The 16859-nt window shown below is 30.1% G+C and overlaps 1 protein-coding gene across 1 annotated transcript in view; it reads right to left on the minus strand.

Annotated features, from left to right (window-relative positions):
• Positions 1–3493, minus strand: part of LOC140447946 (laminin subunit gamma-1-like) — a 157497-nt gene extending 154004 nt beyond the window's left edge. The window contains exon 1 of the mRNA XM_072540897.1: positions 3067–3493. Coding sequence (XP_072396998.1) covers positions 3067–3207 — 141 coding nt within the window. The 5' untranslated portion in view covers positions 3208–3493. The remainder of the gene's footprint in view (positions 1–3066) is intronic.
• Between the last annotated feature and the right edge of the window lie 13366 nt (positions 3494–16859).

Genomic DNA, 16859 nt, shown 5'->3' on the forward strand with positions numbered 1-16859 from the left:
ACATAAGTGACCAAAATGAAATAAAAAATATGTTAATATATTCTGTTCTTCTTCTTCGTTTTCTTTTTATGTAGACGTTACTCTGTCTGTTTTTCAATGTGCCTCCTCATGGGCGCTGCCAGAATTATTTTCAAGGGGGTGCATTTGCTTGTCAGGGGGGTGCATTTGCATCTACACATACTATTAACCAATATAAATTATATAACTATACATGTATAGGCTGTATAGCTATGTACTTTCCTTCCGAACAGGTACCCCGCTGCCGGCGTCAATGACCTCTAGTAAGTTCTCCACCTTGCATATAAGTCGTATATCTGTACTTCTAGCTCTGTCCGATAATGTCTTACCATCAATTTTTCTAAGAGTTTTCATCTTGGCCATTTCTAACATTATTTTTGTAGTCTAAGTGTCAGGTCGTGTTTCTGCCGCGTATGTCATTATGGTCTGATTACTGTTTAGTAAATTGTGACTTTCGTTTCTTTATCGATATTTTTATTTCTCCATTTCTGTTTGCTCTATTCACTTGATATTCCACTTCTGTTTTGTTCACGTCAACATTATCACTTGTTCTACTATCTGACCTTCCAGCTCCAATTTACATCTTAGTAAAGTTGCGCTATAACTGTGCACTTTGCCTATTTTGGGAAAATTAAAATGTTAAATTTTCTGGCAGTTATACTTAATTGGTGCAGCATACATTATAAATCATCTTTACTTTCCATAGCCCATTATATTAAGTTGTTATTCTCCCATTTGGTATCCTTTTTTTAGTTTTTTGCTACAAGTTCTTACTTTTTCTAGTATTTCATCCATGAATAGATTGGACAATAAAGGACTCAGGGAATCTTCCTGTCTTATTCTATTGCCAGTTTTAATTGGGTCAGTTAGTTTTTATTCTACTTTTACTTTTATTGTGTGGTTATCGTAGATATTTTCGATTGTTTTGATTATTCCTAGAAGTATCCCTCTTGCGTACAATAAGTGGATAACGTCCTTAAATTTGACTCAAATGCATTCTTAAGGTCCACGAAATATAGATATGCCAGTTTTTTGTATTCTAATTGTTTTTCCTGCACTTGCCTCATTATAAATATAGCGTCGGTGATTGATCTTCTTGACCTAACTTGCTGACCCAGCTTTACTAATGTTAATTATACTGTTGTGTCTAATAAATTATTTCCTCTGTAATTTTCTGTGTCCAATTTGTCTCCCTTTCTGAAGAGAAGTATTAGGATGCTTGATCTCCATTTTGTTGGTATTGTGTTTTGTTTTATTATTCTTTGGGTTATTTTTAATAGTTATTTGGTCAGATCGACCAAATTCCGTACGTTAGGAGTTCATTTGGTATTCTGTCATCTCCTGGTGATTTTCTATTTTTTAATTTACTGAGTATTTCCTTTACCTCTTCCTTTTTTATATTTATTTCTCCGTTTCTCATCACTTCTGAAGTTCGAAAGGGATCGAAAGTAGTTTGCCCATGTTTTCTTCTAAATGTGTTTCGTTTTTAATAAATTTGTTTATCTCGTTTCTTTCTCGTCGAATCACGTCGCATCTAAGCTATTAACACGAATCCATGGGTACCATTTTAGGGCTATGTGCGATGGCTTTTGATTATCTGATATCTGATAAGAGTTGTATTTCGCAAAACGACTATGCTAAATTAAATCAATAAATCAATCAAATGGCGAGATCGGTGGCTACATTATCTTTGGGAAAAAATTTAAAAACATTTTCAGCGTCAAATTTTTTTATGGATATATGCCAACGAAGACAAAAGGCCCGCGGCCAGTCCGGCCATGCAAGTACTAATAATTTAATCATGTATACTTTGTATACCATACTCTAATTCCTACAAGATGAGCCACTTCAGTAGGATTGTAACGAAAATATTTTGCCTACCACATAGGATATTGCTATGGGGGTATAAATTTGGGGACAGAAACTACTGGGGGTAGAGATAGGGTAAGCAAAATAAACGATAGGTACTGTGTGAACGGCACTCAGGGCTTATTTAAAGAGCTGGGCGTGGATAAGTTAATGACAATGGGGTTGGATTGGGGCAACTACAAAAAAAAATGAAACAAATGGATACTTAAATAAATCTCCTGGACAAAAGGGTAAATAGAAACCACAATTCGACCCCTTGTCATTTACTTATCCACGACCCCTTGCCATTTACTTATCCACGACCCCAGCTCTCCAAATAAGCGCTGAGTGCCGTTCGCACAGTATCGTTTATTTTGCTTGCCTTATCTCCACCCCAGTAACTTCTGTCCCAATTTCCAAACCCCTATAATTATACCCTATGTGGTAGACAAAATAATTTCGTTACAAGATGCGTTAGAAGGAAAGGAAATAACTCGGGAACTTGTTTTAATAACTGAAAACAACCACTAGGAACGCTTCTCAAAAGATCTGGAATAATTCATGTTTTAATAAAAATTCAAACTTAATTAACTAATAGTTCATAATACAAATCATAAGTTTTGATACTCTGATACAGATAATCGAACTGAAAAATGATCAAAAAATGAAGATCCTAGGAAACAAATAACTAGAGCATATAACAAAGATGGGCTATATGAAAAAATAAGGATGAAAAATATCATCTCGTAGTTCGAAACCCACGAATAGTTGTAGTCAAGATCTTCAAGGATCAATTTAAATATGATAACTCATCGGTTAAGATTGTAAATGCACAATGTACGTTTGCACGGCACGTAGAATTCACTCAACGTCGAAATGGGAATCACACAAGACTAAGAATAGCTGAATATGGAGATGGAAAAACGAAGAGGCAAAGAACAGAAAACGTAGTTAAAGCCGAGGTATATTTGAAAAGAGAAATAATGTTTTGTGACTCAATATGAAGTAATTAATTTATAAAAGTAAAATATTTATGGAAACCCAACACAAATTGAAAAAAAAAAGATAACTGTAATTATGTTTGCGCTTTATTTTTGAATTTACGTAATGCTTTAGTGTAACTGAAAATTTGGCAGTTTGGCATTTCTAAATTCTTGTCTAGATATGTTTAATATATTAACAAGATAGAAAGTTAATTACCTGAGGCCTATTAAACTCGTCATAACATTTGGACAGTTTTGTTTCTAATGCCGGTGTTTCACTAAATGCAAATACACTTGCACGAACCACATAATAAACAAAAATCCACACCACTAAACTGACACTCATAGTAAATGTCATCAAGCTCGTGCATATCCTGATTTAAATTTGTACGTAGATTCTCTTCTCATCGCTTGCAGTAAAAATAAAAAGACAGTGTAAAAGAGTCGTTACGGTTTTGGGACACATCAAGACGACTTAAAATACGGCGGCCTATCATCTGATGCGATGCACACCTTATTTTTGAACTCGGCGAGTTAAAGATGAGTTCCTGTCCATTCTAGCGCGCGGTGTATGCAAATGTTTAGATATATAGACCGATAAGTTGCGGGATTACGGATTGCGACCTCTGCTATGCGGAACGAGATGACGCCGAACGCCGACTGGAGAGCTTCAGTAATTCAGTTAATATACCGATTAACGAATTTTGAAAATAGCGAGTTGATTGCTTCATTGCTAAGGATCTTGTATGTCTATGCAAATATATACGTCATATTATATACATCTCACTTACGCTACCAATATTATAATTTCTGCTTTAAGTGCCATTTACGTTAAAGTTAAAAACAACTATGAGTAATAAGTACTAAGTACTAAGTTTACCTAATTTCGATCCAACTATAGTCATAACGAATTGTTCAATAATTAAATCGGTGAGTGAAAAAAACTCCAGAGTCTCCAAAACTGTCCTTTAAAGAAAATTAAAAAACACCATTTACACAAAAAACTAGTGGTTTTTGATATTTTCCTAAATTGTCCAGTTGTAACTTTTGTGCTTCTTTGTTATATAGCCAAATAAAATGTATTAAAACAAAGTCCAAAAAAGATATTTTTAAAAATTTATCATGTACATAATGTTGTTCTTTCACTCAATTACAAAAAACACAATTTTGAAACTATGTACACCTGGTTCCTAAAAAAACTGATACGACTCAGTATGATTTGATCATTTTAAGCAGTATATTTGATTGGTCTGACATTATATTATATTTATTATGACAGACAAATAATAAAATAAACAAACAGACAACAAACAATTGGTTACATATAGATTAAGTTACATAATTTTTACATAGTAAACATTACATGTCATGTCACAATATAAATAAGTCACTTTTGTATACATAGGAAATACATAAAAAAAACACAAGTGTAAGAAGAACGAAAATCGCAAGATAAAAAAGCCAAACACGGAAACACATCCCCGGGTGGAAATCTATATTATAGGATAGGAGCCCCATCGGATTCGGGGGGGGGGGGGTAATATTGCGAAAAGTTACGAAGACCCAGTCTTATCAAAGCTCAACCAAAAATCAAAACGAAGAAAAGATAGAACACATTCATATGTGCAACGTGCAATATACAAGGATGGAACAAAAAGGCGACGGAAGTGATCAAGGAGTTTAGAGAAACCAACATCGACATACTAGTAATAACAGAAACTAAAGAGAATAATTAAAATGCATATAGACATATACGGTAAAGAGACAGTGATACTCGGAGTATATGCACCAACAGACGATTCCCCGAGAGTAGAAAAAGAACATTTCACATAACAACTTCAACATCAAATAGAGCTAATTAAGAAGAGCGTGGAGATAGTTACAACAGAAGACCTTAACGGCAGAACCGAAGGAAAGAGAACGATAAAGTAGTGGGAAGATTTGGAGAGGATGAACAAAACGTTAACGGAAACGCCTGATTGAATTATGCGAACTAAACAACCTAAAAATCACCAACAGATTCTTCAGACATAAAAATATTCATAAATATACATGGACGCAAGAAACACGAAAGCTGAAATCGATAAGACTACATAATAATTAAACAAGATACCACAATAAAGATCAAAGATGTACGAGTCAGAAGAGGAGCAGAATGTGGAACGGACCATAAACTACTGACAGCAAAAATGGGCATTAATTGGAAACATAACAAGACCCCCTCTACAGAAGAACCGTTGAACACTATAAGAGAAAAACAATACAATATAGAACTACTCCAAGAACAATCAATAAGAGAACTATACCAACAACGTCTAGACCAAAAATTAATAGAATTTAGATACGGCAACATAGCAGAAATATACGAGCATATAAAGGCGAGTATAAAACAAGCAGCATTCGAAGCCCTTGAAGAAAAAGAACATATAACAAATAAACAGCACTATTATGAAATAAATGAACCAACAAAAAGAATAATTGAAGAAAAAAAGCAACTATACAGAAAATGGCTGACTAAAAACAACGATGAAGTTTATAAAGAATATAGAGAAAAAGATAGAGAAGTGAAAAAACAAATAACACAACAAAAGAATGAAGAATAGGAAATAACCTGCTTAAATACTGAAACATACATAGGAGGTACAAAAACTTCGGAGTCATGGAAAGTACTGAGAGAATTGAAACAAAACTTAAAAGAAAAAATTAAATTAGGAAATATACAGGACAAGGAATGGAAGGACTATTACAAGGAACTGTTAACAGAAGAAAGACCACAATTCATTGGAAAAGAAAACAGGCGAAGACGAAGCAGATCCCCACAACAAGAAATAGAAATAACAGATAGGGAAATGAAAACGGCCATAAAAGCAATCAAAAATAAGAAACCACCGGGACCTGGAGGCATCTCACCTGAGCTTATAAAATAGGGATCAAAATCAAAAAAATTACACCGGATGATACAATGAATATTTCAGAAAGCCATAAATGGAGAACAGCTCCCAAAGGAATGGACGGAGGCATATATGACATTTATATTTAAGAAAGGAGATAGAAAACGATGCGAAAAAGGCAAAATCGGGGAGGATCAGGCAGGCTTCACGGCAGGAAGATCATGCATAGACCACATATACACACTGGAACAACTGTTGGAAAAGACAAGAGCAAAAACTAGAGATAATAATTTGGCATTTGTGGACCTGAGAAAGGCGTATGACTCTGTACCAAGGTCAGAACTATATCTACAAATTAGAAATACAGACGGAACTCATAGAAGCTACAAAAGCTCTGTATAAAGAAAATAAAGTGTCCATTAAAATGGGAACAAGAATCATAGGAGACTTCACCACAACAAAAGGGCTCCTACAGGGTTGTTCCGCATCTCCAACCCTATTCAAAATATACTTAGAGAAAGCCTTGACTACATGGAAAAGAAAATGCGAAGGCATGGGAGTACCGGTACGGAACGAATACCTATATACGTTAAGCTTTGCAGACGATCAAGTAGTGATTGTACAAGACCAAGACGACCTCAGCTATATGATGAAGAAACTACAAGAAGAATATACCAAGGCTGACCTAGATATTAACCTTGCGAAAGCAGAGTACCTATCTACAAGTGAAGAAGACATAGAAGATCTACAGATTGATGACAACGTAACAATCAAAGGAAAGGATAAACTCAAATAGTTGGGGTTTATAATCACGAAAAAGGCAACAACAGAGGAAGAAATTACACAAAGATTAGGACAAACAAGAACAGCAATCCGACAACTTAACTCAGTATGGTAGAATATACACCTAAATACGAAGACAAAAACACAGATTTATAAAACATTAGTGCGAAGTATTATGACATATGGGGCTGAAAATTGGATCATAAACAAGAAAAACAGCAGTAAGATAGTAGCAACAGAGATGGAATGACTGCGAAGATGCTGCAGAGTAACAAGAATGGATAGGAGAAGTAATGACGAAATAAAACAAAGAACATCAATAGAAACATACATACTAACATATATAGAACCAAAAAGACTTTTTCGTAGAAACTACAAAATTGTATATTGAGTATGTGATGTGAGAAAAAACTTTTGGTTTTCACGCCACAGAATTCTGAGGCGAGAAAGAGAATACATCAGCAAATATGCTGATGTATTTAGTAGATTAATTTTTGATGTTTCTTCACCATAATAACATTTTAATGCTACAGATCTCTTAAAGGTAAGATCATTTACTTAATTGTTTTTCATATTAGATATATCGCTAATAACACTCTTTTAGATGAACTGATGATGCTCATTGAACAGTGGTCGAAACGTCTTCAATAAATAGATAAAGTAGCACAACTCTTGTCTTTTTTATCTCCAAATTGACCGAAAACATCCCATTCACTTACGAGTGCACTTTTTGATATTAAATTAAACGGACATATTCCTTAAAGATATATATATATATATATATATATATATATATATATATATATATATATATATATATATATATATTGTGACGATTAGGGTTTATAGAAAATAATTTATAAGTTATATACTACATAATATTAGATATTTGGTTGTTTTAAATAAGTTATATACTAGAGAATTTAATAAAAATATATTTATGTGAGGGCATTTTTAATAAATTAGCATATAATAATTGTAAAAAGTTGTATTTTAATATTGTAAATATATATAAGTGAGCCATGTGCTTAGGCAACCAAAAATACTCTCGGAGATTGACAGATATTTATACTCTGAAGTGACGTTTAAGAATATTTACGAATATAAAGTGGGTTATAATAATATATTGTTTGAAATGTGTATTTTATTAAATTAGAATGTTAAGTTACTAATTTAATTATATATTCTGATCTGAAAAGCCTAAATGTAAACAAAATTATTAATAGAAAAGAATGGAATTCTCTGGATCTCCGGAGATGGCCATGTTTGCGAAATGGTTTGTTCCAGAAAATTCATACAAGTATGAAATAGAACAAATTGGAACATGATCTCTTACGAGATGGTTCTAGAATGTCCAAAAGATATAAATACCCGTGATTTGGATTCAAGATGGCAGTTTTTAAGTTTTTTAGTCAGAAGTCAAGCAGTTTATTATGAAAGTTAGTTAGAGTCAGTGAATCAAGTACAAATAGTCCAATAGTTTAATATAGTGAGTTAAATGAAGATTAAAAATTATGCATATAATGCACATTTATAATTATACACAAATAATTATTGAAGATAAAAAAAGGTATATTGGAAGAAATTAAATTATATTATGGTTGGAGATTAGTATAAATCAACTTATAATAATTGGATATTGGTATATTGAAAAGAAGAATAAATATAAATGCAGTTTGCTGGTTTGGTTGGTGGTGTATAGATGCTGGTGAAGAAAAATATATCTTAAATTGGTAGAAGCTGATAATTGAAAAAAGTAATTTCACAAAAAACAAGGATAACTGAAGTACGAAGACATTCAGTGGTGATTAGAATCTATATACTTAGTGGAAAATAGTTCATTTAGGCATTTAGTGAAAGAAAGGTACAAAATTTTGTTAATATAATTTAGTTAGTGTCATAACAATTTCAATTTTGAAGATAGTTTGTTTAAATTTTAGATTGTCTATAGAATTTAATTAGTTTTATAAGAATATCAGTTTAAAGATAGTTTATTTTAAATTTACATTGACTAGGTTAGATATATATGTGTGTTTCATAATAGTTATAATAAAGATAATTCAAAAAAGTACTTACAAGCTAATTCTTTGAGAACCGCGATATAAAACCCTATATTATTAAAAATACTCATTGCTCATCATTCAAACAAACAAAAAACACATCATAACAATTTGGCGCCCAACGTGGGGCTCTCTATTTAAAAGAATTAGTTTGGGAAGATAAGTGCTCTCATATAATTAAATTAATTATCAGTAGAAAGAAAAAATTATAGATTTTATTTTTAATTATATTTGAACAAGTAAAGTCTCAAAATGTCTCAAGGAAAGAAAGGTACAAGAAGCAAAAAGAATGAAGAAGATGTGGAAGTAGAAACACAACCTATACAAGAGGAGAGTTTAGTTCAAGTTCCACAAGATACTGCAGAAATGAATCCAGAAAGAGAGGAAAATGTCAATATGGCAGCTTTGATGTCATTAATGATGCAGATGAACAAGACAATAGAAGAGAATTCAAAAGAAATCAAAGAAGACATAAAAAAATTGGAAGAGAATTCAAAAGAAGTCAAAGAAGACATGAAAAAAATGGAACAGAAATTGGAAGAGAATTATAGAAAATTAGAAAAGAAAATAGAAGATAATAATAATAAAATTGTAAAACAAATGGAAAAACAAATGGAGAAAAAACTTGAAGCTGCAGAGAAAAAAGTAGCAAATGAAATAAAAATTATACGGAAGGACTACAAGAAAAGGATAGAAAATGAGAGGACAGAAGTAAAGAGGATTATTCAAGATAATAAGATAGATATAGAACAGAAAATAGAGTTACAGAAATGTAACTTAGAAGTAAAAATTAACGAAGACAGGAGAAACACAGAAGAAAAATTAGATGATATACAACAAAATATCCAAATAAATAATAATCAAATAAGAAATGTGGAACAGAGAATAGATGATATTTCACAAATGAGAGACATAGGTAGACCTTACTTAAATTTAACAAATGAGACTGGGATTAAATTCTCTGGTAATATAAAAAATTTGCATCCTAGAGTATACATAAATAGTTTAAAACATAAATTAAGATTTGTGAATAATATTAATGATATTAAAGATTATATTAGAGTGACATTAAATGACAATGCAGCAACTTGGTTTGCTAGTATTGAGAATGATTTAGATAATTTTCAAACATTTGAAAATAAATTTTTAAATTATTATTGGGGTGAACTAGAGCAAGCCAAGTTTAGAGAAATTCTATATTTTGGAAAGTATAATCAAAATTTAAAATCAAATATGGTAGATTATGCATTGAAATTGATAACAGTTGCAAAATATTTAGAACCACCACTTAGAGAGGATGAAACAGTCTTAAATGTATCTAGACATTTTGATGCTGATGTTGTGCAAACCGTAACTGTACAAAATATTCAAACAATAGATAGTTTTATTAATTTTATTCAAAGAATACAAAGAGGCAATATGACAAGTAATATTAACAACAGAAAAAACAATAATAACTTTCAATATAATAATGATAATCAACAATATAGACAATCATATAATAGATATGGTGATAGTTTACAAAATTTTAATAATAATAACAGTAATCCAAATAGACAGAACTTTAATAATAATACTAGTTATAATAGACAAAATTTTAATAATACTAATTATAATAGACAACATTTTAATAACAGTACTAATAATAATAGACAAGATTTTAACAATAGAAGAAATACAGAGCGACCTAACTATAACAGACAGGTAAATTGTGTTCGAAGGAATAGGAGCTGCGAAGACAGGGAACGAAATCGTACAAGGCAAGAAAATGTGAGTAGAAGTCATAGTAGGGAAAGACATAGTACATCAGATCCAAGTGGTCAGATACAATCTGACAATTCTAATAATCAAAATTTTGTGCAGTAAACTTTCTGAATTACAAGTTAGGCCATTGCTATTATGAAAAACCTTCTGAATTTATTTCTTTAGATGAAGATAAAATTATTGAATCTATTAATTTAATTTATATAAATGCTTTGGCCAAAAATAAAATGATTAAGATTATGATAGATACTGGTTCAGAAAGTACTTTAGTCTCGGAGAATTTTATTTTTAATACATTAAAACTATCAGATATAATAAAGATTCCAAAAATTAAAATTATTGGTGCAAATAATAAGAAGTTGGGTGAAATTGATAAACTAGCCAATTTTAAAATTAATATTCTTAATAAAGAAATTAATATGCAAGGATTTATTGTCAAGGATTTATGTGTTGATATATTAATGGGAAATGATGAATTGGAAAAGAAGAAAGTAAAGATAGATTTTGAAGAAAAAATGGTAACTTTGGAAGGGCAAATAATTAAATTTATGCAGAAAGATGAGGTAGAAGAAGGAATAAGAGTTGATAGGATATTATTAAAAGAAAATAATGATGTTTATGAAGAAGAAATGTATTTTGATGATAGGGAAATGTCCCAAAAGAATGTAAAGAATAATTATTGTAGTGAATATTTAAGGAATGGAAATTTTAAGCAGATGGATGCCTACGAGGCGGAGTGCGTAAAATTGGAAGCAAGGAATAATGAGTACATAATGAAGAATAATTTTATTTATAAAGAAGAAGATATGATAAAAGTTTTAAATTGCCCTGAAGAATATAAATCAATAGTCATTTCCATATTGCAGCAACACAAGGGACTTGTCAATAAAGAAAATAGAATTGCACAAAATTATATCCATAGTATAAAAGTTAAAGAAGAAAAAGATTTTAAAACAAAATCATACCCAATACCATATAAATACAGAGAAGAAGTAAACAAAACAATTAATAATATGTTAGAAGATGGGATCATTGAGAAGGCAGACACACGTTTTATTAACCCTATAGTAGTAGTACGAAAAAGATCAGGTGAAATCAGGTTATGTTTGGATGCAAGGAATATTAACAAGATTACTGAAAAGCAATTTGAAGCACCAATGAGTATAGATGGAATATTAGGAAGAATTACAGGAATGTCATTTTTCACTAAAATCGATTTACAGCATAGTTTCTGGTTAATACCTCTAGAAAGAAAAAGTAGACAGTATACAGGATTTCAGATAGATGGAGTAGTATATCAATTCAAAGTAGTACCATTTGGACTTCAATCATCTTGCAGTGCTCTATGTAGATGTCTTCATGATATTTTGGATCAATATGAACATTTTGTAATTCACTACATTGATGATATATTAATTTTTTCTAAAACGGCTGAAGATCATGAGAAACACCTAAAAATTATAATAAATAGATTAGACAAAGTTGGACTAAAAATAAATCAAGAAAAATGTACATTTTTTCAAAAAGAAGTAATATATTTAGGTTATAAACTTAATACTAAGGGAATCGAAATGGATCCAGAACGGACACAAGTCATTCAGGAATATAAAACACCACACAATTTAAGAACTTTAAGAGGATTTATTGGAATAATTAATTATTATAAAAGGATGATACCAGATCTAAGTATAAAAGAAATTCCATTACTTGAACTACTGAGAAAAGGTGTAAAATGGAGATGGGATCAGAGAAGAGAACTAGCATTCCAAGAAATTAAAAACATTTTTCTGTCAAATTTAAAAATATACTATCCTGACTACACACAGCCATTCATATTAAGAACAGATGCATCAATAGAGAGATTATCAGGGGTATTATTACAAATACATGATGGGGTCGAATACCCAATACAATTCATTTCAAGAATTACAAAGCCACATGAAAAGGGTTACTCAGTTTCAGAATTAGAACTAGCAAGTATAATACACTGTGTCACAAAATTAAGATTTTATTTGTTGGGTAATGAATTTACAATAGAAACAGATCACCAAGCTTTAACGTCTATATTAAATAACAAATATGGAAACAGTAGAATACATCGGTGGAGTCTAATACTTAGTGAATACTGCTTTGAAATCAAATACATTTCTGGAAAATCCAATATAGTGGCAGATGCTTTATCAAGGTTAGAAAATACATCACAAAAAGGGCAGCGAACAATAAAAATTGGATTAAATCAATTAGTAGAAAGTACTGGATTATATTCTAAAGAAGAAATTATAAGAGATCAGATCAATTTGAGTGAAAAACAAAAAGTCCTTAGGAAAGATGGAATATATTATAAAATAATAAATGGCATAGAAGTATATGTAATAACTAGAACTTTAGCAAAGAAAATATTGAAAAATTTACATAACAATTATATGCATATTGGTTCAAGAAAGCTATGGATGCTATTTAGGGACAATTATTTTGAAAAGAATGACATAAGTATAGCAAAGGAAATTACTACCCAATGCCCAATATGTCAACTAAACAAAGAAAAGAATTTCAAAAACCAGAACACATATAAATCTAATGTTGTATATGAAAAACTAAATACAGTTTCCATGGATTTTATTTCAAATTTAGTTCTCAGTCCAACAGGAAAAAAGCATATACTAGTGATAGTTGATTTATATACAAAATTTATTAAACTATATCCCTGCTCTAGAACAAATGTTAAAACATTAAAATTATATATTAATCAATTTTTCGAAGAAATAGGACCATTTAGAAATTGCATAATAGATAATGCTACATATTTTAACAACCAAAAATTTCGGACATTTTGTGAGAAAAAGGGAATCAACATTCATTTTACAAGTATCAGACATCCTCAGGCAAATCCTGCAGAAAGATATATTAAAGAAGTTATAAAATATTTAAGGATACTGTGCCAAAACCAACATGAAACTTGGCAGCAACATATACCACAAGTAGAATATTTTTTAAATAATACACATAATTTGAATACAGAGGAAGTACCAGAATATTTAATGTTTGGCCATATAGGAAACAGAAAGTGGATTAGTGAATATAATCAGGATATGTTAGAACAAGTAATGCAGAAAGTGAATAACCGAATTAGGAGGAAAGCTGAAAAATATATCAGAAGACAAAATCGAAATATAAAAAAACCAATCACATTTCAAAAAGGAGACCAAGTGTTAATTCGTTCACTTAGAAAAAGTAATGTTAAAGAAAACCGTTGTAAGAAATTACAACCAATGTTTGAAGGTCCATATACAATTGAAAATCAGAATGGAGTAAATAGTTATGTGTTAATAGATGCAGAGAACAGACTAAGAGGCATATTTCATATCAACGACATTTTTCAATATCATGAAGAGATTGAATAATATTTTCTATACCTTTAACACAAACATAATAACACTAATAACTTACTGATATATCCATTTTATTCAATAGACTTGATTTGTTAAATGGTAGATGGTAGATTTCATTATTTTGAATCAATTTGACATCATACTTGTTGAATTTTGTATATATGGAAATTAATTTGTACCTTAAAAATCATAATTTGGGGTTAGACACAAAATTAGATACTATAATTGCTATAAAAATGTCTTTCTAATGTAATAAAGTGGAAAAACTTACCAATTTATATTGATGAAAGTTATTTTGAATGGAAATGCTTCCTAGATTTTGTCTATAAATAAACAGAACACAATATAGATTATATTTTTAATTAAGGTTATATTTTATTCTCTGATATCGCATCCATTGCTCCATTTGACATGACAGTTTGACCATAGAATAGCCGAACTGTGCTACGTTGTTCTCTGTTTTGACATAGACAGCGAACAGGGATGTATTTAACACACTTTAAATAATAAAAAAAATTGAATTATTAATTTATTAAATTTAATAAGGTATGAGAAAATTAATATTTAAAAAAATAATAAGTAAATTATTTATTTTAAATATTATTTTTGGGGTATTGTGACGATTAGGGTTTATAGAAAATAATTTATAAGTTATATACTACATAATATTAGATATTTGGTTGTTTTAAATAAGTTATATACTAGAGAATTTAATAAAAATATATTTATGTGAGGGCATTTTTAATAAATTAGCATATAATAATTGTAAAAAGTTGTATTTTAATATTGTAAATATATATAAGTGAGCCATGTGCTTAGGCAACCAAAAATACTCTCGGAGATTGACAGATATTTATACTCTGAAGTGACGTTTAAGAATATTTACGAATATAAAGTGGGTTATAATAATATATTGTTTGAAATGTGTATTTTATTAAATTAGAATGTTAAGTTACTAATTTAATTATATATTCTGATCTGAAAAGCCTAAATGTAAACAAAATTATTAATAGAAAAGAATGGAATTCTCTGGATCTCCGGAGATGGCCATGTTTGCGAAATGGTTTGTTCCAGAAAATTCATACAAGTATGAAATAGAACAAATTGGAACATGATCTCTTACGAGATGGTTCTAGAATGTCCAAAAGATATAAATACCCGTGATTTGGATTCAAGATGGCAGTTTTTAAGTTTTTTAGTCAGAAGTCAAGCAGTTTATTATGAAAGTTAGTTAGAGTCAGTGAATCAAGTACAAATAGTCCAATAGTTTAATATAGTGAGTTAAATGAAGATTAAAAATTATGCATATAATGCACATTTATAATTATACACAAATAATTATTGAAGATAAAAAAAGGTATATTGGAAGAAATTAAATTATATTATGGTTGGAGATTAGTATAAATCAACTTATAATAATTGGATATTGGTATATTGAAAAGAAGAATAAATATAAATGCTGTTTGCTGGTTTGGTTGGTGGTGTATAGATGCTGGTGAAGAAAAATATATCTTAAATTGGTAGAAGCTGATAATTGAAAAAAGTAATTTCACAAAAAACAAGGATAACTGAAGTACGAAGACATTCAGTGGTGATTAGAATCTATATACTTAGTGGAAAATAGTTCATTTAGGCATTCAGTGAAAGAAAGGTACAAAATTTTGTTAATATAATTTAGTTAGTGTCATAACAATTTCAATTTTGAAGATAGTTTGTTTAAATTTTAGATTGTCTATAGAATTTAATTAGTTTTATAAGAATATCAGTTTAAAGATAGTTTATTTTAAATTTACATTGACTAGGTTAGATATATATGTGTGTTTCATAATAGTTATAATAAAGATAATTCAAAAAAGTACTTACAAGCTAATTCTTTGAGAACCGCGATATAAAACCCTATATTATTAAAAATACTCATTGCTCATCATTCAAACAAACAAAAAACACATCATAACAATATATATATATATATATATATATATATATATATATATATATATATATATATATATATATATATATATATATATGTCCCAGGTCCCCTGGGACATGAAATTATGATTGGCAGGGACAACCAGACTCATGAACTGAAGATAAGAATCGGCCTTGGGTGGGCAGCATTTGGAAAACTGAGAGAAACTTTTAAAAGTGAGCTGCCCACATGCCTAAAGAGAAAGGTATTTGATCAGTGCGTCCTCCCAGTCTTGACGTACGGAGCAGAAACACTTACCTTAACAAAAGCAGCAGCTACCAAACTGAGAGTCACGCAGAGAAGAATGGAGCGGTCCATGTTAGGAATAACTCCTCGAGACAGAATAACCAACGAAGACATCAGGAGAAGAACCGGAGTGACTGACATCATCGAGAAGATAGCCAGACTAAAATGGAGATGGGCAGGACACATAGCCAGAATGACAGATGGGCGATGGACAAAGAGGTTATTAGAATGGAGGCCAAGGGAAGACAAGAGAATCGTCGATCGACCACCTACAAGATGGACTGACGATTTAAGAAGACTCAATAAAAACTCGATGAGAGCGGCGCAAGATAGACGGGGTTGGAAACATGAGGAAGAGGCCTATGTTCAGCAGTGGACTCTTGGGGCCACTGGATCTTGATATATATATATATATATATATATATATATATATATATATATATATATATATATATATATATATATATATATTGATTTATAGTATCAGCAATCGGTCAGGAAATAAAACTCTATTTGTTCAGTCTCAATATTTCGTCACGATTTTGTGACTTCTTCAGGAGAAAAATTTTTTTAAATTAAATTTTCATTCTTATAGTTGTAAGTATTAAAATATTCATTTTGTTTACATATAATCATTAATTATTCTAATAAATTTACAGTTTTCTCCTGAAGAAGTCACAAAATCGTGACGAAATATTGAGACTGAACAAATAGAGTTTTATTTCCTGACCGATTGCTGATACTATAAATCAATATTTAAAACAGTACGGTCGAAAAAATAATTTGAAAAATATATATATATATATATATATATATATATATATATATATATATATATATATACATAAATAATAATTACTTTTAATAAAAATTACAGTACTTATATTTAAAAGATTTATCATATT

The sequence above is a fragment of the Diabrotica undecimpunctata genome, chromosome 8, assembly GCF_040954645.1.
Source record: "Diabrotica undecimpunctata isolate CICGRU chromosome 8, icDiaUnde3, whole genome shotgun sequence".
Classification (NCBI taxonomy): Eukaryota; Metazoa; Arthropoda; class Insecta; order Coleoptera; family Chrysomelidae; genus Diabrotica; species Diabrotica undecimpunctata.